At 54.2% G+C, this 24,966-nt stretch overlaps 2 protein-coding genes across 15 annotated transcripts in view; one reads left to right on the forward strand and one right to left on the reverse strand.

Moving 5' to 3' along the window:
* LOC123290210 (uncharacterized) overlaps positions 1-24,966 on the forward strand; it is a 140,626-nt gene that overhangs the window by 109,955 nt on the left and 5,705 nt on the right. For 2 of the 14 annotated variants that reach the window (XR_011505831.1, XR_011505840.1), the window contains 2 exons: positions 21,439-21,536; positions 22,007-22,199. The exons of 4 other annotated variants lie outside the window; for them this stretch is intronic. The gene's annotated coding sequence lies outside the window, so the exon portion shown is untranslated. Of the gene's footprint in view, positions 1-5,047; positions 5,180-9,486; positions 9,650-21,438; positions 21,537-22,006; positions 22,200-24,966 lie in introns of those variants that run through there. 8 more of the 14 variants (XR_011505830.1, XR_011505839.1, XR_011505841.1 and 5 more) reach the window with 6 other exon arrangements.
* CSF2 (colony stimulating factor 2) lies at positions 5,272-9,466 on the reverse strand. The gene is made up of 4 exons (XM_014856796.3): positions 8,759-9,466; positions 8,617-8,658; positions 7,756-7,881; positions 5,272-6,975 (listed from the first exon to the last, which is right to left on the reverse strand). Exons 1-4 carry the CDS (start codon positions 8,915-8,917, stop codon positions 6,844-6,846), a joined length of 459 nt encoding a protein of 152 aa, XP_014712282.1. The 5' UTR covers positions 8,918-9,466; the 3' UTR covers positions 5,272-6,843.

Below are 24,966 nucleotides of genomic sequence, written 5' to 3' on the forward strand. Positions count from 1 at the left end.
GTTTTCCAGGGCCAGTCCTGCCCACTTGGGGCTGTGTGGTGCAGGTCAGATGTGTAGACCCCATCTGTGACTCCATGCAAAGGACAGTTGTGAGGTTAATTGGGGATGCCTAGACAGTACCTTGCACCCTCCAGGCCTACACCATGAGCTGTCCTACCTGCCAAGGAAGAGCAGACAGGCCTCTTCTGCTGCCCGTGCTATCTCAGAGAGAGGGTACCAGTGCCCTGGGCTTTGAGGAGAGCATCCCCCGTTATAAGCTGATCACCAGCATCTTGGCTGAACAACCATCTTGGGGAATCAGTTAATACACTGCAAGCCACCGCCGAGAACCCTGTTTAGCTGGGGACACTGAGGATGCAAATTTTCTGTAAGCAAGGGAACCGTATGATGCCTGCTGACCTTGGCACTCAGCCTCTCTCCTTGGATCCGGCCATGGCCACATTTACGGCCATCACAGGGTGGAAAACCAAGGAGAAAAGTCACCTCTCACCCCAGCACCCCAGTCATCATCCCAACTCCCTTCCAGCCCTTGGCCCCCATGGGATCATCCCAGCACTGTTGCCGTTCTGGACCTTTCACACATGCTTTGCCTCATATTTGCTTCATTTTAATTCGTGGACTGACAGATTGGCTATTTCTGTGGATGATGCTTCTTTCCTCCTGTATGATCTCCCTGAATGTGAATGCTGAGTCAAAGGATGTGGCCACAGTATGGCCTGTGACAGAGACTGCCGTGTGGCTGTCAGCAGGGCTGCTCCAGTTCTCAAGCCCTAGCATATGAGAGCAGGCTGCACTGCTGCTCTAGTACATGTCTTAGATTCCTCGTTCCAACCTCAATACTACTGATATCTGAGGGTGGAGGGGGCCCCTGGGAGGCAGGTGATAGGGAGTTGAGGTGGTTCCTGGGGAGGGCCCAGTGAAGGCGGGCTGTTCCACTGTCTTAGGAAGTCTTAATATATGGATGAGCCTCTCCACAGACCGCCCAGTCCTGCTCTCCCTCCTGGTCTAGAGATGGGCCTAGGAAAACCAATAGTGTGTCCTCAGGGTCAAGGTGGGCCTGCCCATGGTTACCTCCCAGGGAAGAATATAATTTGGACCATTTTCCTGGCCTCCTAGGGAAAGAGGGTGCCCAGGGCCAGTGCCAGCCAATTAGGAGTCAGGGCCATGCCTCTCGTGCCCAGGTATCTAGTCTAGAGCTCTGGCCTTCCAATGGACTAGTCTCTCCTTAGATCCCAAGAGAGTAGTTCCAGTTTACTCACAGGGGACTGAGGGCTCAGACCTGCCTGAGTCATTGGAGCAGTGCCCCCATAGCTCTCCTACCTGATTCCAGCCCCCAGCAGGCTACCAGCACCACTGTCCAGATCTGAGCCTAATTGGATGGAAAACTAGGGCACAGGGAAAACCCAAGTGGCCCTCACTGCAGGGTCTCCTCATGGGTGGCTGTTGGGTGGCCATGGCCTGAGCTTAAGGCTGTCAGGGCAATGAGGGCAGTTACTCCACGTGCTACAGCCACCTTTCCACCTGTATCCTTCCCAAGTTTCCCATTTCCCAGGAAAGACACCAGAGCCTCTCTCTCAATCTGTTTCCCTAGAGTTGAGCCAGATGCTCTGAGGTCCTCTAGCTTGACAAAGACCCTGAACGTAGGCTGTGGTCTGGCCTGTGGGGCTAGAGTCCACCCTGCCTTTGTGGACTCTGTGGCCAAGAGAGTGAGGCACCTGTCCAAGGTCACACAGTAAGCTAGTGGCAGGCCAGACTTGTGTATACCCTGCTGTCTTGAACACGGCAATGAGATGACAAGGATGTATGTGCAAGCCCCCAACCGTTTACCATTAGGGGCCTCAGGCTAAGAAGAGGCTGGGGCAGTGGAGGTCTGTCAGGTCTTCCTGCCAGCGTGTCTCAGGAATCCCGTCCTGCCATGCACCCCGCAGACTCCACTGCTAGTCACAGAGGAGTGGCCTTGGAACCCTGAGCACCCTTGTGATGTGCCCAAGGGACAGGACCTCACAGCCTCTGGGGACTGGACTGTGGGCTCTCAGGGCTGAAACCACCCTTGGCCCTTGGCTCCATACCAGCCTTGATACCTGACCCTGAGTCACAGGGCCGCTCTCCATGTTCTGAGATAGTTTCGCAACTTCATTCTGTCTCACTTGCTGACCTCCACCCTGATGTGGCCCTTCAAGGTGGAGATAAGCAGGGAATGTCCTGGGCATTCTAGGACAAGGGATGAGGGTGGGCAGGGCTGTGTTGTGTTGGGTCTGTGCACTGGCTGCAGCGCAATCCGAAGCTTTACAGCTTGACCAGGTCTGTCAATGGGGAGAAGTTACAGACTCACTGCAGGTCTGGCCTGGGCCAGTTTGTGGTTGCAGCTTGGTACCTAATTATATTCCAGAACAATAGATCTCTATCTTTCCTGGTTTGGTGAAGGAGCTCATGGTCTGAGAGGTTTGGAAGGAATACAGGAATATAGGAAGCTGTTTAGATTATGGGGTAATCCATGGTCACCTCCAATAAACTATTCAAGTGATTAGAGTTTGGGTTAGAATTGAGCATAGGGGATCAGAGGTTGGTAGCCCAGTCTGGCAGCACCTTAGGACCTGAGCAACTGGCAGATTCACCACAGACAGGGCCCTGGGGTCTGGGGGTGTGAGAGCATTAGTAGTTGGGGAGGGGGCTGTTATGCCAACAAGATACTGGAGGGTGTTTGAGCGGCTTTGCAGGCCAGATGAGGGCTTTACTTTGAAGTCAGATAGCTCTTTGCTGGTCTATAAGAAGCTGGGGGTAAAGATGTCCCTAGCCCCTGTGGGCCCCCCACCTTCTCTGGGTTCCCCACCATGCCCAGTCCTCTGTGAGTAGCCTGAAAGTCCCCATTCCCTTGAGCCATTTACCAGGGCTGACCCTTCTGTGGCCACTCTGAGCCCTCGAGGGATGGGGATGAATTAGACTTAGAACTCCCCAGGATCTGTAGTAGAGACCAAAGGAGGGAAGGCCTCAAGCCTTGGCCCTTGGTCTGGGGGTGGGTGGGTGCTGACTGACACTGGGGAGAGGGGTCTGGGAAAGGATCTGATTTGAGTTCTGAAGGACACAGGGAGAAGGGGGGCCAGTAACAAGCTGCACAGACACTGATGGAGCCTCTACTGTGTATCCAGTGGCACTGGAGGTGCAGCAGAGGGGCAGAGGAGGTGGGGTTCCCACTTGCCCTCCCAGGCATCTCCTCCTGGGAGACCTCTGGCCCTCCAGATCCGGAGCCCTGGTTATGGGGCCATCAACCCCAGCCCCCTTCCCCTTCCAGTCTATCAAGTTCCCAGGGAGACTGGACACTGTCATGAATGGCACTCACCACTATTTCCATACCCCGGCTTTATTGAAGCAGCAGGTGCTGATGTATCAGTTACAGACATATTTCCTCAGGCTCACCCCCTCCCCATGACCCACCTGCGTCCTCATCTGCCAGCCCAGGGCCGGCAAACTCCCACCTATCCCAGCTGTTAATTGTTCTTGAGGCTCTTCCAATCCCTTTTTCTGCAGCTCTAACCATGTACACCAGGCTCCTGTCTCAGAGGCTGCCTTCGATCTTTTTACATGATTTCCATCCTTCTATGGATATGACAACACTCTGTAAGGCTTCCTTGAACTGTGAGAAGTTACTCTTCTCAGTAGTACAGTTCTTGGGTGATTCTGTTGGCTAAATAAGAAATACATATTTAAGTCATCTTCTTAGCAGAAAAAAATAAAAGCAAACTCTGTTCTCCCAGCCACAAGGGTGCTGTAAGCCCCCCATCCCCTAGGAGGTAACTCAGGCAGGCCCTCCCCATCTGTCTTAGGGAGAGCACTGGGGGCCATCTGGTGATGGTGGGGCCCAAGGTCTAGGACTCTGTATAGCCTTGAGGAGAGAGCCGGCAGGGTGTGGGCAGGTCCCACAGCTGCCTAGGACAGGGACACAAGGATGAGCAGGGAGAGAGCACACAGGGGACTGTGTAAGCAATGGGCAGACAGAGGAGCTCCTCCATCATTTTCCCCACAACATGCCTCCCTAAACCACTGTCCTTCCCCACATCGTGGGCTCCCAGTGGGGCTCATCAGCCCAGAAGGGACCCCAAGGGCAGGGCAAACCAGAGGCAGCTTGGCCTGGCTGCCCAACTGGGGTTGACATTCAGTGGCCTTCCCTCTCCTCAGGCTGAGTCCATCACCAGCCCTTCTCTGACCTGTCTCAGACCTGCTCCACACTTACCTCTGTGCATGGGGGCTTGGCAGAGGGTGTGACAGAAACCTCCAGAACGACCCCTGAATCCCCACTCCCCTAAGCCCCAACACCTGTCAGTGAGTAGACTTTTTTTGGATCATAAAGTAGTACCTGAGGTCTCACATGTGGCAAGTGGGGGCCATAATAAGCCCTTTGCTTTACTGGGCCCCTGGCTGTGGTGGCAAGAGAAATGATGTCTCAGGTTCCCCTAAGAGCAAACAGCAACTTACTTTCAGCTTTGGGCAGATTCTGGTGAGTTCTTTCATGTCCTTATAAACCTTTTGTATATGTTGGTCCTCCTTGTTTGTAGTGAGTTCCTTCAGGGTAGAGATGAAGTCCTTTGTAAACTCCCCATAGCAGGGCTCCTGAAACAGGGTTGGGGGCACTGGGATGGTGGTCGTGCACAGCAGGGTGCCAGCTGACCCCCATCCTCATCCATCCCTGGTCACCCTGGCCAGATGGAACCCTGGACTCAAATTCAGGCCCTATCCTGATTCTCCCACAGGAGGCCTGTGGGTCCTGTGAGCTGTGCAGTGGGTGTCTGGTCTCTCCGCAGACCCAAGGCTGCTCTGGAATGGTGATTGGAGAGCCCAGCAAAGCCTAGGACCTGGCCACTGGTTCGTCTGTTGCCTGAGCTGGAGGCTCTATCCTCAACCTCGCAGCTTTCTCTCCAGAATTCTTGCTTCAGTGTCTTTTGTTCTTATCTCTTCCCTGGGTTCCAGCTGGGGTGATCCCTTTCAAATGTGGTCAGAAAGGTCCATGGGGTGACTGCTCCTTACCTCACTGGTGTTCTGGGGCCTTTTGAAGGAACCCTGGAAGAAGGAAAAGTTGGTCAGAAGCACAAAGGGCCACTGAGAGCAAAGTGATGTTTGATGAAGACCCAGACTTACGTTGTATATAATGTTGTCAGCCGCAAGTTCTTTCTGAATCTCAGCGCAGACTGCTGTGTGATTGTCATGGGGAGACACGCCGTCTATCTTCATTGGGGTGGAGTGACTTTCCAAGCCCCAGAGCACACAAGCCAGGAGCACGTACAGGTACATGGTATGACTTGAGGGTGGCTCCAAGCTGATCCGAGCCCTGGGCTTGGCAGCGTTTCTGTGGAGAGGGGTACCTATATATGTGAGTCTAAGGAAATGCTAAATCTCTTATCATTTATCACTGGCTTACGTGGAAGACAGACAGGACCTTATCGCTGGGCAAGATGTGCTTTTCATGCATTTTCTATGACCACAGCACACTTCATGGATTCTTGTCTTTGCTGAAATTCAGACTTGTCTAAGAATTTTTGTTCATAATCACATCTTGAGTCATGACCTTTCTGCCTGCATGTGGGGCAGGTCTTTGCCAAGACAGATTCTGTCTTCAGGTGCTGGCCAGGGCGGAGAGAGCAGGTAGATGGGAAGAGAGCCAGGCAGGGGCTAAAGTTGCACCAAGCCAGCTTTCCCAAGCCCACCCGTCAAGGAGAAGTCTGGCCCGGCTGCCCACCTGACATCTGGGGACACACCCACTTACCTTGCACTCCTCAGGAGGGACACAGGGGAACATGTTTGGGAATATCTGGCTGGCAAAGCAAGAGGAGAGAGGATAGCTACTATTTCCTTGGGCTGAAGGCCATGGATTTTAGGGGAAAGTGTCTAACTGGATGCAAAACTTCATGTAAAAACAAAAATCAGCTCAGGAGAATGCCACACTTGAGCCATGTGCCAACAAACTATGAGCTTACATTCTGACTTTCAAAGATTAAGATCACCCATTTAGGGGAAAGTTTGGTAAATATTGCTGAGCTCTGACCCCTGTGGTTTGGTTTCTTTTTCCATGAATAGCTAGTCTATCTGCTGGTTCACTTTAGGAGTGGTTGAAGCCCTGAGTATGAGGGGCAGGGTGTGGCTACAGGATCTGGGGCTCTGAGGGGTACAAGTGTTTTGCCTGATGCAAGGGCGGGCCTGTTCAGCGTGACCAGCCAACTCCCAGCAACCCCAGGCCTGCCTGGGAAGGACGATGCCCCTCTTCTGGGCCAAGGTTTCTGCTGGCCAGGTCCCTTCGACTTTTAAGTGAACCTGAAAACCTCTCTCTGGGATGGAGCCATTGAGCACCCAGGGAAGCGTGTCCTGGTGTGCAGAATGCTGCACCCAAGCCAGCTGTCGCCTCCCGTCTTCTCTGACTGCCCCTTGGACAGTGCCTGACCTGCCACAGGCCCTCCCCTGCCTCGCAACTTCCTCCCTTCCCTTCCCTGTGAGGAGAAAAGAGTCACCAGCATTTGCTCATGGTTGAAAACAAACTGGAAAACAGCACAAATAAGAACGGATTTTTAATAATTTATTCTAATGGTAAAACATCTTGAATAAATATGGAGTATGAGCTTAAATAAATAAATAAATAAATATTAAAATACATAAATATATAAATAAATATTACTGATCCCCGCCAGTGTAAAATATCCCCTACTCCCCTACCACACCCATATCGTGGTCAGTACGGCCCAGAGCAAGTCCATGTTCTCAACAGCCATGGCCCACCCTTTGGTCCCTCCAAGCTGAAGATCCTGAGTTTTGGTTCTTTGTGAGTGGGACAGCAGCAATCTGTGAGGTGAGCTCCCAGGGCTAGCTCCTAGCTGGAAGGCCTGCCTCACTTCTGGGCTGGCTCCAGCAGTCAAACGGGATCTCAAAGAGAAAATCCTTCAGGTTCTTTTTGAAACTTTTGAAGGTGATCATCTGGGTTGCACAGGAAGTTTCCTTTAAAAAAAAAAAAGAAAGAAAACTTGAGTCCAGACGTGAGTGGGTAACATGGGGGAAGTACCAGCATGTTTTCTGTGCGGCCTCTTAGAACTAAGAGGCCAGAAGGCCCTTCTGGGGTCCTCCTGCTGACCTGGGTCAGGTAACATGTTGCTACCCATGTGCCACTCAAAGGGTGCACAGCTCTGCCAGAGTCAAGGGCCTGACAAAGTGCCAGCCTGAGGCTGATCGGCTGGGCACTTGGGCCACCGCCTCTTTGGTCCCAGGCCAGGTTGAGGCTCCTCCCGGATCCCAAAAGGGGCAGGAGTCAAGGCCACACACCTCCCTCCCTTCCCATAGGAAAGGAATGTTTGGGGCCTTTGTCCATTCCGGGTATGCTCCCCTCCTTGCTCCCATGCAATCCAGCACCCACAAGGGGCAAGAAGAAAATCCTGTCGGGAGGTAGCACTTGGGCCCCAGAACTTCCTCTGGATCTTAGGCAGGCCCTGAGTTTTCTTGGGTTTGCCTCACCTCTGACTTCATTAATGACAACAATGATAATGAGAATGGTAGCAGCTCCCGCTAGGGAGCGCTGTAGGCTCCTGAGCTCCGTAGCTTTAACTCCTAGAGATGAAAAAGGGCTGGACTGCTCCCTCTCGGGAAAAGCTAATCATTACAAATCTGTTAAGACAGAAACCCCTTGGGATCCTGAACAGCCACAGCCAAAGGTCTCTCCCTACCCAGTCCTCCACTCTCCTAGACTGAGACCTTCCCGCTTGGGGTCCAAATGTGGGCACTCACCAGGGTGGGGGGGCAGTGCTGCTTGTAGTGGCTGGCCATCATGGTCAAGGGGCCCTCGAGCTTGATGAGGCTGCCCCGCAAGCCCTGTTTGTACAGCTTCAGGCGAGTCTGCAGGCATGTCAGCTCCTGTGGGAAACGTCCGTTTCTTGGTAAGCAGTGGCCAAGTGCCCTTCGGTGGGCACAGGACACCTTCCTTATCATTCTTTCCTGTTCTCATCTCTGTCCTCCACCAGTAGGGCCTGGGAGGGGCACTTGATTCCTGACTAGTCTCAGGCTGGGTCCAGTCCCACGTACTACCCTGTCTCCCTGTCCACTGCAGGCATGAGTCTGACTCCTTCTCGCCGTTCAGCTCAGGCCACCCTCAGCCAACACAGTCACATTCCCTTGGTCTGGCATCTCAAGAAGGTCCCAGCCCCCAGGAAATGAGGTCACTATCCCCAAACCATTCAGGGAGAAAGGAACGGGGTGGGACATCACTTGGACTTGCTGTGTGAGTAAGGCTTGTTCCTGAAACCCCTCTGTGCCCCTCCGTAGCCAGCACTGTGTCTCCAGAGAGCTCACTTTCAGGGCACAGTGAGTGCCCCAACTCCATAGTCCCTGTCTCACGAAGTAACTTCCGCTTAGCCAACTGTCCTCTGGTCACCCCTGACCCCTTGAATGCTAGGTCTGTCCATGGCTGCTCAGCTAATAAAGGAGTTCACATGATTGCCACAGGGGCAAGGCCAGTGGTCTCCTGGGCACTCCTTCTGGCAGCCTGCTGACAGGAGAGAAAGTGGACAACCCTGTGAGGGTCCTTCTAAAATGGAGCCACCCCCTAAGGCAGAGGCCTCTGGGAAGGTGTGTCAGAGAGAAGCATCTTACCTCGGAGTCAAACGTTTCAGAGACGACTTCTACTGTTTCATTCTGTAGAAAGGGAAAATGTCATGTTATCAAACTGACAGGCAGGGCCAGTCGGGGCCAGCAAGGTGGCCCAGGCACAGCCCGTGCTCCCTCCCTCACTCACCATGATAGCAGCAGTGTCACTACTGTTGTTCAGAAGGCTCAGGGCCTCCTTGATGGCATCCACATGCTGCCAGGGCCGAGTGACAGGGCTGGGTTGGCGGGTGGGTGCGGGCATGCTGTAAACCACAGTGCCCAGAAGAAGCAGGTTCTGCAGCCACATCCTCCTGAGGACTTTAGCCTTTCTCTCTGAGCACTGGGCTCACTGGCAAAAGAGCTCTTATATACACAGTTAGAGGAAATGATTAATGGTGACCACAAAACGCCAGGGAGGCGGGGGAACTACCTGAACTGTGGAATCTCCTGGCCCTTATCAGCTACACATGGGAACCATGAGCCTTTCCCCCAGGTGGTCAGGCTCGGGGGTTTTCATTAATGAGCCCTTCCAAGAATTGGCAGCCCACCTGCCCGCCTACTTGAGCGCTCTCCAGCCCTCCCTGGGCAGTCTGACCTGCTGAGGCTGCCCCCTCCCTCTGAGGGGCCTCTGGGCACAGCTTGGACTTCCTGGCCTGGAGTGGCAGGGGCGGGGCCTGGGAGACACTGAATCCAGCTCCTATTCCCAAGATCCCCCAATCCTGCCTGTTATCCCAAGAGGCCTTTGGGCTGGCTGTGCCCACCAGGGGCTTATTCCAACCCCAGCCTTCCCTTCCTCCTAAAGCCCTCTACTCTGGCCACAGTGAGAGATTTGAGTATGAGGAGGACTCTCACAGACTTACCCCTCTGTCCACCTAGGCAGATTCCAGCCAAATGGCATAGTCATGCAACAGCTCCCACCAAGGACCCAGAGCAGTCGACAAGCTCACCCCAGCCAGGGACCTCTGCCCTACAGCCCCTGTGAGCAGAGAATGACAACCACGCACACATCCAGCCAGCAAGATTGCGGTGTTTCTTCATGGTGAGATTCCATCTGACAGCAACAGTCCTGGTTTACACAGCCATATTCAACCCCCAAGCTGCACAGGTGGGTTGGGGCTCTAAGCTTGGGCAGGTCAGGGCCTTGAGTTAGAATCCTGACTCCAGCACTCTTGCTGAGTGACTTCCCTTGGAGCTATGTGAGCCTTGCCTCCCTCTGCAGGGCAGACTGCCTCTCCGAGGTGGGCACTGTGCTCCTACCTACAGCCCCCAGCAGGCACCAAGAGCTTCAGGGGCTGGCTTCGGTGTCATGGATGCATCCACACCAGGTACAGGAGATGACAGCTTCTCAAACAACGTCGTCCAGGCTTAATTTCCTATGTGGCCCCTGCCCCAGCCCACCTCCAGCTCCAGAGGCCTCTCTGTGGAACAGGAACTGCTTCTGGGAAAACCACAGGCTCTTGAGGGACTGATAAGTGTTTGATTTTCACAATGGAGTTTGGAGAGGACAGCATGAGTTTGTGTTTGCTCTGAGTTTCAAGGCCGCAGGGGTGTGGGTCCACATGTGTGTTTCTGAGTGTCGGTGTGCCGGTGTGCCTGGCTGTGTCTTACAGGTGTGTAGAAGCGGGGAATGTTTTATATGAGGCCATCCATGTGAACCCCCATGCCTCTGAAGGTGCCCCTCTGATATGGGGGAGGATAAGATAGGGGGGAGTGTTTGGGGCACAGAGAGATGAGATGTTTGTGGGCCCCTGAGGCTGATTCAGCCTAGATGATGGAGTTAGACACAAGCGAGGACATTCTTCTGGGCTCAAGTGGACAGCCCTTGAGAACAGGTAGAACTCATGGTCTGAGTACCATGACCCAAGCCTGCAGCCCGGGCAAATTTCACTGCATGGTGGAAGGGTTGCTACCCTTGCATAGAGAGGCCAGGCCTTAGTCCTCCAGACCCCACTGGGGGTCCCTGCCAGGATCTAGAGCCTAACGTGAAGCCAGCCCTGCCCTTCTGAGCCTGGTGGAACATTCCTAGGTGGCCAGGCTGGGAGTGAGAGTCTGGACATGCTCCAGACCCTGGCCCTTCCTCCACCTTTTCCTTGAGGCCTCTGCTCAGCCCCTTCCAGGGAGCTCTCAGCGGGTACAAGAGGGGTCAAGGATGCAGCGACTTTTCCCTGGGAGCTATGTGAACCTTGTCTCCCTCTGCAGGGCAGACTCGCTCTAGATGCAGATGCCACACAGAGTGGAGGTCTGTGTCAGGCAGTGCCCTGGAGGCTGGGTGGTGTGGGGTGGAGGCCATAGGCAGTGGCTTAGTTGGTGGTCGGGGAGGCAGAGAGCTGATTTGGCCCCACTGAGAGGGAAGATCACTTTCCTCCTGGAAATGAGTGGTCACACTCAAAAACAGTTAGTCAACAGACTTTTCCAATCTGCACTGGGCCCTGTGCTGGGGAGGAGGTAGGTAGGACCCTCCCATTAACCCTCACATCTAGCCCTGGAGGCTCTCAGTCTGGTGGGGGAGATAGCAGTGTACCCTCCCATTGTGTGGTCCAGGCTTGGATAGGGGAAGTTCAGAGCTGGGGGATCTCAAGGAACCACTTCTTCCAGTTTTGGGGCTCAAGGGGACCAGAGAGCTTCCTGGGAGATGCTGCCTCCCAACACAGGCTGAAAGGGCAAGTAGAGTCACATGGGCAAGTCAGGTTGTGGGATGGAGGGGGAGGATGGGATAGTGGAGAGTGTTTGGGGCACAGAGAGGCAGAGGGTTTTAGGAGCAGGTGTGGTGAAGAGGAGGCAGGTTCTAAAGAGATTTGAGAATCTGGAAGGACTTGGTGATATAATGGACTCATTCATTCAATATTTATTGAGCACCTACTAGGTTCCCTGCAGGGGAAGAGGGATAAAAGGATGACGGAAAACAGAAAACAGACAGGGTCCTGCCGTATGGACGCTGTAGCCCCGTGGATGGAGGAGCAAGATTAATCCACTCACCACCCCCCCCCCCCAAAGTGTGCTTTTGAATGTAAGTAAGAAGAGTTAGAACCATTGTCCAGGTGTCTAAGGTGGGGACCCAGGGGACGAAGGAGCAGGTCTGCACGGTCTAAGGGCCCACAAGAAGGTTCTGTAGTTTGGAGGCTGCATGCACAGGGGACAGACCTGGGAGTGGTCCATGTCTGCACAATCGCTAAGGCCACAGAGGGTTATTCAGGAAGAAGGGCTGAGGGCCAGAACAGTGATGCTTAATGGCCAGGGGCACGATAACTGGGTGAGAGACTCGCCAGTAGCCAAGGGTGCTGGGAGAGCAGGAAAGCAAGAACAATAAAGAGAGGTCCATGCCAGTGGTGTGGCCCATGGGCGCCGAAGTTAGCACGTAAAGGACAGAAGTCCACAGGTTTGGAAATGAGTTTTGTGGTCAGCCACACATCTTCTGGAAAGATGACATCAGGGCTGAGGCCATGACACGAGCAGGCATTCCTAGATTGCACTGCATGGAAAGTGGCAGCGACAGCAGCCAGCAGCGCGCTGACTCAGGGGCCCCGATAGGACTGTGGGAGGGCGGGGGCGAGGACCGTGACGGACAGTGTGACTCCTCTTTGGCCCCCTGCCCACACAGCCAGGAGAAAACCCTCTGGAAGGGGTTTCCTGTGGGTGTCCCTCCCACAAGTTCTGGAGGAAACAGGGGCTTGTGGCCACACCAGATTCTTATCACGGAGGAAGTTATCACAGGAGAAGGAAATGGGCCTCTGAGTGCCGCGCAGCCTGTGGGAGCTGGGCATGGGCATCTCAGCTCATCTCATCCTCCTTGGGCCTGCGACCCCTTGGTGAGGGTCCTTGTCCTCACTGGAGACTTGAGGCCCAGGAGACCGATGGCCTGCCCAGTCCACACAATCAATGGTGGAGGAGATAGGATTTGAACCCATATCTGTTCCTGCTCCCCTGATGTCTTCTACTATTTCAGGGATCAGAAAGCCAGGAAACGCTGGTCACCTGGCTAGACGAGCAGAGGGATGTCCCCCTCAGGGCGGCTGTAAAGGGAGACTCCTCCTGGTGTTGACAGGGAAGCTAGAGCAGCCTGTGACTGACTATCCCAGGGAAGCCCTGGGGGCCCAGGGAGAGTTTCTCCAGCAGAGCCTACCACCCAGGCATCTCTATGTCTCCAGCTCAGGTTTGGGCTCTCCACCACTGATCCATGGATAGCCCAAGAAAGTTCCTCCTCTCTGAGCCTTAGCTCCTTCATCTGTTCAATGGGTTTCATTATCGTTGCCTCACAGAGGGAATTGTTGCCTGTCCCAGGAAACTTTGGAGGGGAGTCCTCCCAGGGAGGAGGCAATGTTTCAACCTTCCCTCTCCTCTCCCCACCCCTTTGGGGGGTTTCTGAAACCCAAACTGGGCAGAGGACTCAGCCTTGCTGGAATTTTCAGGGGTGGCTGCCTCTTTCCCAGCCCCAGCCCCACATAGCATCTTTCTGGACAGATGTTGGAGGGTGGAGCACCCAGCCTTCCCCCAGATTCGGGGTGTATGGGGTCCTGCATCACCCTCTGGAGACCCTGGTACAGAGACGCACCATGAGTATCTCATCCTTCCCTGAGGGGGGGGTCCTGGTCGATTCAGGCCACACCAGACACACAAAGCCAAATCTCTGGCCTTTGTGGTCACAGCTCCAGGCTGACCCCTCCTACATCGCCTCTGTCTAGGTCCCCAGAGAGGTACCTTAAAAAATTCAGGCTGTCCAGGCCAAACCCCAGTTCTGGTCCTCCTCACTGGGTGTCCCCAGGCCCCTGGCACTGGTGAGTCCTGACTGGTGTGGGAGGATCTGAGGGTTGTTAACGCTCAGTAACAACCATGTGTGGACTCTGCATCCATCCAGCCAAGCTTTCAGGAGGGCCCTGCATGTACAGCTGACCTCACAGCCCCCTTCACCCAGAGCTCGTGTCTGGTGGTCACATGGGCTAGGGCACAGGGAGGACGAGGCCCAGGCTCATAGGCACAGTGTTGAGGGCACCAACAAAGATGTGCGCAGAGAATGAACAGCCAGGAGGGGCAGTCATGAAGTCAGAGGGAAGTAAGTTAAGAGAAGGACTTGAGGGCACTCAGATGTGTGGGTTTGGGGCAGGAGGTAAATGAGGAGTCTCTGAGACTCGGGGTTTTGGCTCAGGCAGCTGGGCAGACAGTGGGCCATTTGCTGTGATGGGGGAGATCCAAGGTAGCAGAGAGGTTTGGGGGGGTCAGTCCGGACTGAATTGTATGTGGAAAGTTTGAGAGCCAGGAGACCTCCAGGAAGACAGTCAATTGTGACAACATGGGCGCAGAGGTCAGGGAGAGGTCAGGGCCCAAGACATTTGAAAGTCATTGGTGAAGAGGAAGTTCCCAACAGCAGAGGGCTGCACAAAGCCAGCTGGATCTTGGGGAGTGCCCAGGGATGCCAACTTTTAAGGCTGATCCGAGGACCATCAGCCCTCCCTTTTTGCTTCATTCCTTGGTTCTTAGGGCTTCCTTGCTCTTTCCTCAGGACCCAGCAACTACACACTCAGGCCAATGACACCCCATGGGTGGGTGCATCAGGCCTGCCCACGACGATGCCCTCCCCCACCTATGCCTCCAGCTAGCCAGCGTACTCCCTCCAGGGCTGGAAATGCATCCCCCACCTGTGGATCTCAATCCCCTAGCCTCATCTCCAGCTCGAAGTGTCATCAGGCACCCAGAAGTGGCCACTGCCTTTATCTGCCTCCTTGGGAAAGAGCCATTGGGGGCTGCATTAAAAATTAAAAGGAGGAGAAATCATTAGACCAGAAACTTTTACAACTTCCCAAAGTCCTGAGGGACATCCCTCACTGCCCTCTGTGTTTGGAGATGGAGTCCAGGCCACGGTGCTGAGTGGGAACCTGGGACCCTGGCCCTGCTCCCACACTTGCCTGCCTCTGGAGCTTACGGGCCAGGATCATGGTTGCAGATGCAGGCTTTCTGTTCTGGGCAGGATGGGTGGTTCTGGAACAAGTTTCCTTCAGGACTTTTCTGAAGTGCCAGGGCTCCCTCAGACTCTCCCTGACACACCGTTTGGGCAGGCACATCTGCTTATGGTTCTTCAGGTCCCAGAGGGCCCTGGCCTTGAGCCTTGAGGCCACCCTCTGCTCCTTGTTATGCACCTCTGCTTCTGGGCAGAGCACTCTACCTCCTTCTAGCACCTCCCCTAGAGGCCCTCCAAACCCTCACAGAGGTGAGAGTCCCCCTCACCACTCAGGCTGAGGGCCCAGCAGGAGTTGTGATAAAGGTAACATGAATTGGGGCATGAGGGGGTGGTGGCCCACAGAGTGTCTCTGAGATGGCTGGAGGGGGTCCTTGGGGATCTCTCCTCCCAGCCCTCAGGCCACCAACTCATAACTCTCTCTCTCTAAATACACACTTATTTCACGTTCCCTCAGGCCACATCTCAGGCAAAATCCCCTGCGTAGCCTCTTGGGGGCGCTGCAGCTCCCTTTGTGATGAATGCAGAGCTGGAGGCCCACGGGCCTGCCTTCAAGCTTGGCCACCTTTCCCTGCACGACCTTGGGCTGTGACTTCCACCTCTGAGCCCTAGTTGGTTCATCTCCACAGTGGGGTGGAGGCCCACCTTGCAGGTTGTCAGGGAGCGCTGGGCTACAGGGAGGCATGTTTTCTGTTTGGGCTGACTAGGTACCTCCCCTCCCAGCCTCAGTCTCCCTGTCTGTAAGAGAAGGGAGTGCTTGCTGGGGTCTGGACCAGTCTCCAGAACCTTCTCATGCCATGGAGGTGAGAGTGGGTTTAGGCTCCCCTGATGAGAGATTTCCCTGTGCAGACCCCTCTCCAGTGTCTCAACACTGGAGGCACACCCTGTGGGGCAGCCTGGGTATGCAACGCCAGCTGACTAGGAAATGAGTCAGGCACATGGATTTTCCTGGAAAGAGCCAGCTGAGAACACCAGGTCAGGGAAATATCCTCGCCCGTTCTGCCCTCTGTGCTGGCCGGGAGGAGGTGATCCCAGGCTACTAAGGGCCCAGGGTGCTGCCTGGTAGGAACAAGCAGTCATGAAGTCTGTCCCTAAGCCCGAGGAGAGTCACATTGATTGGATACCCACTGATGCAAGGTGGGCCTGGCCGGGGTGTTTCATCCTCCTCCCCAATTCAAGGCTCACAGCCCTCTGAGGGGCAGAAGTGGCTGCCCATTGTTTTTTATCACCCATGCTCAGGAGGGCCCTGGCCTGGCCCACAGGCATCAGGACAGACACAGTGGAAGGAGGAGGGGAAGGAGCACCCCATCCCATCACCCCTGGTTGTGGGCCCTCATTCCTAGCGCCCTGCAGCCTGTGCCCACCAGCCCACTCCCCACTCCTGGGTGCTCTTACAACTCTGTCCCTACGTCCCCACGCATCTGGCCAGGGCCACGCTTATTTCCCTCTCCCTCCAAGGGGCCTCCATCCCCATACTTCCCTGACACAGCTTCTCTCAGAGGTGCACATCTTCATCATCACAGCTTGCTGTCCCTGGCTGCACCTAGTCAGTCTCAGGCATGGCCCATGTGCCCTCTAGGGCAAGGCCAGGTCAAGACACTTACCCGGTGTCTGCTGAAGGAAGTCCCAGGAGCAGCCTGGGTTGAGGGCTCCTGTCTGAGGTGGAGGTGAGAAGGCCTCAGATGAGGATTCCATGGACCCCGGGGAGCAGGAAGAGCCCCTGGAGGGGGAAGGGAGGGTGTCACAGCATGAGCCAAGTTAGGAGGTGCAAGTTGAGCCTGAGGTCTTTCAGGAGCTGGGTGGTGTGAGGGAGCAGGCCTTCACTGCCAGCCAAGGCAGGGGATGCTGTGAGCCAGTAGTCTCTCTCTCAGAAGCTCCATGAGGTGTGGGGAGGGGGGGACACATGGACAGGAGCATGGATGGCCAAGCTCTGGATCTAAGCCTCAGTGTGTGAGTATGTGGGTGGTACTGGGTAGGAGGAGGGACGGATGGGCATGCAGAGGATTTTGGTGATAAACGTGTGGTGGTTCAGTGAATGGAGGATGGAGCTGAGGCACTATAGCTGTGCTGCTCACCCCTGGGGCTGGAACCAGGAGGCTGTGGAGCCAGGAGGTACCTCTGAAGGCTTGGGTCCAGTCAAGGGGGAGACCACAGGTGGGCCCTGGGCCAGATTCAAAAGCCTCCTGTGCCTCAGTGGGCACTGGCCAAGGCACTGTGGCTTGAGGATTCAGTGATTCTGGAGTCAGACTCCCTTAGTTTCTCTGTGCTTCAGTTTCTTCACATGTAAAATGGGGGTAATATAGACTTTGTCAGGTTGTTGAGGGGATTCCCTGAGTCCCTCCTCAGCCCAGGAGGGCAGCAGCAACTTTGCCTGATCCATCTTCCCTTCCATGAGCCTGACCTGATGTTTTCAAGGGGGAAAATTGAACCCTCGTCCCCAGTGAGAACTCACAGCCCTGCACTCTGGCCCATACAACCTCTGCTTCTCCCTCCCTGCCAACATGGGCTCAGGGATCCTCCTCTCCTTAGCCAGCCCTTCTTTCCTCCAGCATCTCTCTCCCTCTGCCCTGGCTCCTTCCTGTTAGTGTTGAACACATTGTCTGATGTGGTCCCATCCTACTGCTCCCTCTTGTATACTCACCACTCCTCAGGCCATGGCTGTCCAGTCTTGCTGTCTCCACAGTGTCCAGCCTGGGCTGGGCTGGGCTGAGATCAGGTAGGGAGGAATGGTTGGTAGGGACCAGGCTGAGACCCAGAGATTCCAGGGGTCCAGGGTGGCTGGGCTCTAGGGGTAAAGACAGTGACCAAGGGAGCTCTGGGGGGCCTGCCTCCCCCTGGCTATGTGGCACCCACCCTCTGGCCCCATAAACTACTTGGACTCTCCTGTGACCCCAGCTTACCCTGCATTCTCAGACCTTCATGTCCTTGCTCCTCAGTGCCATCTGCCTGACATCCTTCTCTGCACCTCTCTCTGCCTGGAGAATTCCTACTTCCTCAAGCTCCCTGTGCATCACCTCCTGTGGGAAGCATCTCTGACCAGATCTACACCCGTCCATCCATCGCTCTGTCTGTTGTAAGCCCTATCACACTGTTCTCGACCAAGTGGACACGGCCAAGAGGCCTCCAAAGCCCTGACTTGGTGTCTCTCTAACCCCTTGCCCAGCCTGGGTAAGCCGGGGAGGGTCCTCAGGGTGTTTGCTGAACTGAGTCAAATACAGATTCTAGGCCAGGGTGGGAGGAGCAGAGCCCCTTCCTGGAGCAGGAGGATTCACATCGTAGAATGACGTGGGCGATTCCTCTCTGAGTTCTCCTCCTCTTAGCCACTTGCCTTCCTGGCAATTTCTCTTTGCTTTATTTTTCTACATTTCCAAGTTTTTCAGTAAAGTGCATATATGCTCTCTTTTATTGCCATCCCAATGAAAAACTAGAATTTTAAAATTAAAATAAAAAATAAAATTCCTGGTTGAGGTAATCTACCTTCCTACTGAAGAAGCACCTTGGATTTGCGCAGGTGGGAACTTTGGTCTTCAGAGGGCCATTTGGGGATGTACTCTGGGGTGGTGCTGCCCCCTTCTGGCAACTGGACTTATAGACCAGGCACTAAGCATGGTCTGGGCAGGCTGGGAGATAAGACGTAACTGATAGACTGCGGGGGAAATGCAGCGATCACTGGGTGAGGAAGTCAGGGAGTCATCAGCCTTCTGTGGCTGAGCATGAAGTAGAAATGCCCAAGCTGACTGGGAACTGACCCCCACTTGGTTCTGGGCCCCAGCCCAGGGCTGTGCTTGGACCAGACTGTGCTGCCCCAGGCAGGGTCTGAGGTTTGCAGTCAAGGGTGAGCCTGAGTGGGCTGGGCTCACATTCATCTCAGTCCAACCTGGAGCAGCTGGACTGCTCCATAAGAAGGGCAACGAGGATCCCCCACCATATGTGAAAAGACCCTTCCCTCCTCTCAAGCATGTCGCCTCAACCAGTCACCCCCTTCACTGCAGTGGGTCGTGCCTTTGCTGACCTCCCTCCCTCAACCCTCTGATCTTCCCGCGCCAGGTTTGTGTCTGACTTGACCACTCTTCCCTGCCTTCTGCAGTCATCAGTCACTAACACACAGGGCTTGGGCCTGAGGAGCGAAGGGAGAGAGATTGAGGAAGAGTTGTGGGCTCCCTGCCACTCCTATCACAGGTCTTCCCTCCTTCCTTCATTTCAGTCTCCAAATCTTTGCACTGGCTGTTGTTCTCTCTGTCCAGAGCTCTTTCCTCCCTGATTGCCACATGGCTGGTACTTTCTTGTAATTCAGATTTCAAACTATGTGTTTGAAAGGCCCTCCGAGAACATTCAACGTAACGCAACTTCCTGGAGCCGCTCCATCTGTCTAGTTGATGGTCATATCCCCAGCTCCAGCACAGGGCCTGACACCTAGGTGCTCAGCCAGTGTTTGCTGAAGGTATGAACTCTAAGGCACTGAAGGAATATACAGCCATCCAGCCTGGAGTGAGAATAGTGTGGCTCCAGGACAAAGGGCCAGAAGCTTCGAGAAGGGGTCCTGGGGGGGGGGGGGCGGGCAGCCAGATAAGAACAAAATGGCGGATTGCTGGCTACCTCCCCACACCTCAGGTGAGGGAAGCTCCAGCAGCTGGTATAAATTTAACAACAGACTCAAGAGTCTGCTTTGTAGCATTTGCTGATTTCAACAGTGTGAATACTCTCACTGTGGCCAAGTTCATGCTACAGATGGTTGATAACAGGCTGGCAACTTTTTTTTTTTTTAAGATTTTATTTTTCCTTTTTCTCCCAAAGCCCCCTGGTACATAGTTGTCTATTTTTAGTTGTGGGTCCTTCTAGTTGTGGCATGTGGGACGCTGCCTCAGCGTGGCCTGATGAGCAGTGCCATGTCCATGCCCAGGATTCGAACTGGCGAAACCCTGGGCCGCCAACACAGAGCGCGCAAAGCAAACCACTTGGCCACGGGCCGGCCCCAAGCCTGGCAACTTTTAAAAGATTCAACAATTGGCTCTGTGAGCCAGTATGAGCTGGTTCCAGCACCCTGGGCTCTGGCCCCCTGAGGACAAGGTGTGGGAGAAGGATGGCAGGTCGGGCCACAGGGCCAAGCTCCTTCTCACCAGGGCAGAGGGCAGCAGGACTGGCAGAGGCTGACAGCTGCTGACCCACTCTCTAAAGAGTGAAGAGGAGGTGACAAGCAGTGACTCATTCTGGGAACAAGGGAGCGGGGCAGAAATGCTTGCCTCAGCCCAGGATGAAAATAAGACCAGCCACCAGGTGTGGGTGGGAGGGCAAGTGGGGGCAGGGGAGCAGGAGAAATGGGAAATCCAGTGTAGAATCAGGCCTCTCACTATGTCCTCTCAGTCTCAACTCCCCGCAAGGGCCCTGGAGTGCACTAACCCAGTGGCATGCCTCCCCCTAGTGGCTACACTGGAAACTGCAGCAGCATCCTCAACTCCTTCCAGGGCCAAACCTAACAATGACTCTTCCTTGAGCACCTATAGTGCTGTCACTGGGCCCAGATGGAGGGAGGTGGGGCGGGGTGAGAAGAAAACTATTTTTATGGGAACACAAGAATTTATTAGGAGGAGAAATGTGGAGGAATATCTTTCTGAGCTGGTAGCAGATGACTCTTCCGCTTCCTCCTGTCCCATTCAAGTAGCTGGGCTGTTCCCAGTGACAACCTCAGGCGAGGGGTGGAAAACAGAACAAAAGGAGTGGGACCCCAGAATCCAGTGTCAGTACTCAAAGTCTTTTTGGGACTTGTGAGGAGTCAGAGAGGCTGATTGCTCCTTAGCCTGGTGACAGAGGAAGGCTCACTCTGCCCCTTGCCCGCAGACTGGAGGAGGTGCACCCAGGGGGAGGCTGGGGAGCCAGAGAGGAAGGCACTCAGGGGCTAAAGGGTCAGTGGGGCCCCAAGGGTGAGGTGGCAGACCAAAGCCACACTCTGATACCCCAGCCTCATCATCCAGGTAGGTCTGTGCCGCCTCAGGCCACACTGGCTGCCTTTCCAGTGGGTCCCTGCCTACCTTCCTATTTCAGAGAAGAGCTCTCTCTGGAATAGTGCGGACAACCCAGAGGCAGGCAGCATTTGAGTTGGTCTCTGAAGTAGGAATTCACCGTGCCGAGTCAGGATCAGGACGTGCGAGGCTGAGGTGGCAGTGTGGGGGAAGGGTTAGAGGTGTCAAGAAAGGTGTGTAGTTCATCCAGGAAGCCACAGCGCTTCTGTTGGCTGGAGCCTCGAGGAAGGCTGGTTGCTGTGGGAGTAAGGAAATAGAACTAACAGGTAGAAGCAGGCCTTTTATGCTCTCCTGATGATATGGACAAGGTCTAGAAGACCCTGAGGACTGGAAAATTAAGTATCAGACCAACCTGGCCAGATCTGCATTTTCTCAAACTCAGTCTGGCTTCCCAGTAGACCACAGAGCACCAGGGTGTGGGTTCTGGGGCCCATCGGGTGGAAGGGAGGGCTGCAGGGGTTGGGTGGAGTTTGAGGGTGGGGAGAGATGGTAAATTATCAGGCAAGAGAGTTACCAAGACCTGAGTCAAATTGAGACACTGGTGACAAAGCAGTTGTTCAGAGAGTTTGGTTTATTTTCACAGATGCGTAGAAACCAGTTTAAAAACCTTAGGTACGAATGAACATGCCCCTGAGTTCCTCCCTTGAGTCTTGTTCAGAAGGAGCAGGACACGACTCCTCTGCTAAAATAAATACACTTCACATTGCACAAGGTAATAAATAAATACATAAATAAATAAATAGCCTCAATAGGATAAAAATGAGAACATAGTTGCAAAAGGCCAATTGGGGGCTACACGGCTCAGAAATTAAATTAATAATTTATCATCAATTATGAATTAAAAATTCATCATTTTCTACCCAGGAGAAAATGAAATCCTTCCAGTCCTGGACCGTGTGAGAGATGTGCCAGAATCTTCAGAGTCTGCTATTTCCAACGTCCCAAGGCTCTGTGGTGAGAAGGTGCAGAGAGAGCTGGATGCTGGACTGAAAGTTTTAGGGCTCAGTGTTTGTTTCTCAGAAAGTTCTCAAGGGTTTCCAGATATCTTATCAATTTCTTCTGGAAATCACCCCAGCTATCCTTCTTGATGCTAATTGAGTGTTCCCAATCTGTCTCCTGTGAAAAAAACAGGAAGATGGCATTAGATGAGGCCAAGTTGGAAGGCAAATGGCAGGGTAGGGGTGAGGTCATCACTGAGGGCACCTTCTTCAGGGGCATCTTGGGGGGCAGCTTACCATGGGCATGGGGGTAGGCAGGTATGACTGTAATTCCTGTGGGAAGAGACCAAAGCAGACAGTCAGAAACCCCCTGGGAAAGGAGCAGGCCCTCCTCCCCAGAGGCAGGGCAGGGCCAAGGCAGGGGTCCCAAAAATCCTCGACAGCTTCACACACCTTAAGATTTTTCTCAATGTGTACTTTCTCCTTGAAACTAGGGGCAGCTCTGCAGAATGCCTCCAGGTTTGGCCTCAGAAGGGTCGTTTCCTAATGGGACAAAGAATACATATTAAGGGTGAAAGTTGAGGAGTGTCCTTATCACGGCCATGCTGAAGTGACCACCACAGTTTACCAAGCCTGCTTTCAGGGAAATCCTTGGATCATCCCCTGCTGGTCCCCTGCTTGCCCCAGGTGAGTCCCTGAGCTGTCCCAAAGGACATAGGCCTAGAAGTGAGTGCACACCCCAGGAGAGGCCCTGGCTCCGAGTGAGCTGCATAAAGGGCCTGGGGGGATCCTTCTGCACTTGGGGAAAAAACTATTTCCCAAAAGAAGCTCTACAAAAGGTAGAGGGTGGGCAAAGGGACATATTTGCAGTTAAGAGGCCAGATAACAGGGTTAATGCCTTGACTGAATTAGGGGCTTCTAGAAATCAGGAGGAGAGTCCCAGAGACCCCGGCATGGAAACAGGTGCAGCACGTGGATGGTGAGTTCCTGGAAGAGGGGAGTACAGACAGCCCACGCACTCAGGAGAGACTCAACCTCTGTTTGACCAAGAATGCTGTGCAAACCAAGGTGCAATGGCCACTGAAGCCACCTGGAACTAGGAAAGGAACTGTAAACGAGAATGCACAGGGCCTGCAGGGTGGAACACATGGCTCAATTTTTTTAAGGAAAAAGAAGAAAGTAGGCACGTTCATGGGGGATATTTTAGTCTACCAGTCCAGGTAGACTAAAAGCGAGTTTAAGGCCTTTGGTATTGTTCACCTAGAGCTACCTTTTTATTTTGTAATTAAAAAAAATCACTTTCATCTTAGAGCCGTGCCTGGGGAAATGTACTGAACAGCTGTTAAGCCCAGATACTGGTCTGAGAACTTTATGACTTTATCGTGCCGTTTAATTCTCACAAAAACCCCACTGAGATAGGTGCTGTTAAACCCTATTTACAGATGAAAAAACAGGCTAGGCAAGGTGGAGTGACATGCCTGAGGTCACCTAGGCAGGAGGGAGATTGGGATGCAGGTGCGCCCAAGTGTGGGCTGAGCTCTTACCCCGAGGATCTGTATCTCATTTGGATTCAAGTTGTCCTGTGGGGGCAGAGGGAGAGAGAGCCCATGAGTCCTGTTGGTCTGAGGCACCCGCCAGCCCCTCCGTGTCCCATGCCAGCCTTATCCCAGATACTCACTTGTGGAGGCAAAGGTGTCGTGTTTAGATCCTTCATAATTTCTTTGATCAGGTTTTCCCAGAGTGTTGGGGAGGGCCTCCCGTGCGCCTGGGGAGCATGGAGTGCGAACAGGAGCAGGAGAAGGTGCAGAATGGGGAGGCTGCTCATGTTTGTGCTGGCCAGACGCGTTCTGTCGTTTCTTGGTCCTCTGTGGCGTTCTGAAGTGTCTGAGATGGGTCCCTGTCTTTTATGCACAGCGGCAACGGCCCACACCCAGGACGAGAGGGGCGGGCATCGGAAGAATCTTTATCTGACATGGAACCTCCATAGAAAACCACAGACTTATTCATCACTTTCTAGTACTTTAGATCAGTGAAACTTGGAAAAAAAAATTACTCAGAGGGTATCGCCTCATCTTGCCAAGGAGGATAAGAGATGGGCTAACCTCTAGGTGGAGAGGGGACAGGTGAGAGGATACCTCTGACAGGTGAGGGGCTGCCTGACTCTGAGCTCCCTGGGGCTTCCTGCCTAGTGGAACCTCGTGCTGCCATCCCCTGGACAGCCCTGACCCTCTGCTGCCCACCTGACCTGGCACTGCCTGGTCCTGCGTGGGTGGCCAGAGGAAGGCCCAATGGAACTGACAAGAGTTTGTCTGGCAGCCTGTCACACAGCTAACCATCCAGGTGTAGGCTCATTCACTGAGAAGCACATGGCTTCACACCCCCTCCTGACGCTGAGTTACTGGTGTTAAAGCCCCCAGTGGTTCGCCACTTGGGCTTTGGGCAGCTTTTCGTCGACACTTTCTGTTCCTGGTGGGTACCAGGTACTCATTCTTTCATTGGTCTGATAACAGCACAGCCCAACTCTGCCCTGTGTTGTGGGATCTTAGCCCCCTGTGAGGGCCTGGCTGCAGGCCCGGGGCAGTCCCTCTGGTAGCACTGAGGAGCTGGGCTTGGGGACCTGAAGATAGGGGCCCTTGAGGAAGCTGTCACTGGGAGACAGGGGAGAGGGCTGGCCTGGGGAGGTTTAGGAGGTGGAATTGGCAAGGTCTGAGAGGTGAGGGAGGAGGACAGAGGAGGGCGACAACCTGGTTTCAGACTAGGCCTCTGGTGATGGGGGCTGGTGACCAAAGGAGAGAGTTGTGTTGCAGGGATCTGGATCCCAGTCTGTGCTAGAGCACGGATTCAGCAGGTACAGGCCCAAAGGGAATGATTTGCAGAGTAGGGAAGAGGGCAGGGACAGACCAAGGGGGAGTCCACAAAATATCGGAGAAGCAGCAGGCAGAGAGGAAGCAGGAAGACCAGGAGGGTGGGGGGCCCAGAGGGCAGTCCCTGCAGGAAAAGGTAGACCTCTGCCCTATGAGGTATGTCAGGCCCTGACGCAGGCCCAGGGAACGGTGTTTTGGTAAAGGGGGGAGTATGTCGGGGGCGTTGGAAGAATTATTTGAGGTGACTGGGCCTGGGGTTGTGGAAAGACGAGAGGCAGGAAGGAAAAGCCAGGGGTCAGGATGCGGTGTGATTCAATCAGTGTGGGGAGATAAAGGATAGGAGGTTATGCCGAGGCAGGGGAATTTGGGTGTTTTGGGCTTCTGAGCAGGAGCAGATCTGGTGAAGACAAGGACCAGGATGTGGCTACGGAGGAGGCAGGTGAAGAGGCTGTAACCCAAGACAATGACGTGAGCATAGTGCCCAGAGCCAATACACGCAGTCCTGACTCCACCATGGGCCAGGCCCTGGGATCCAGGCCCAAAGCATCCTCAGAAAGCAAGTGGAGTGTCTCAAAGGCACAAGTGAAATG

This window comes from Equus asinus, chromosome 9, assembly GCF_041296235.1.
Source record: "Equus asinus isolate D_3611 breed Donkey chromosome 9, EquAss-T2T_v2, whole genome shotgun sequence".
Classification (NCBI taxonomy): Eukaryota; Metazoa; Chordata; class Mammalia; order Perissodactyla; family Equidae; genus Equus; species Equus asinus.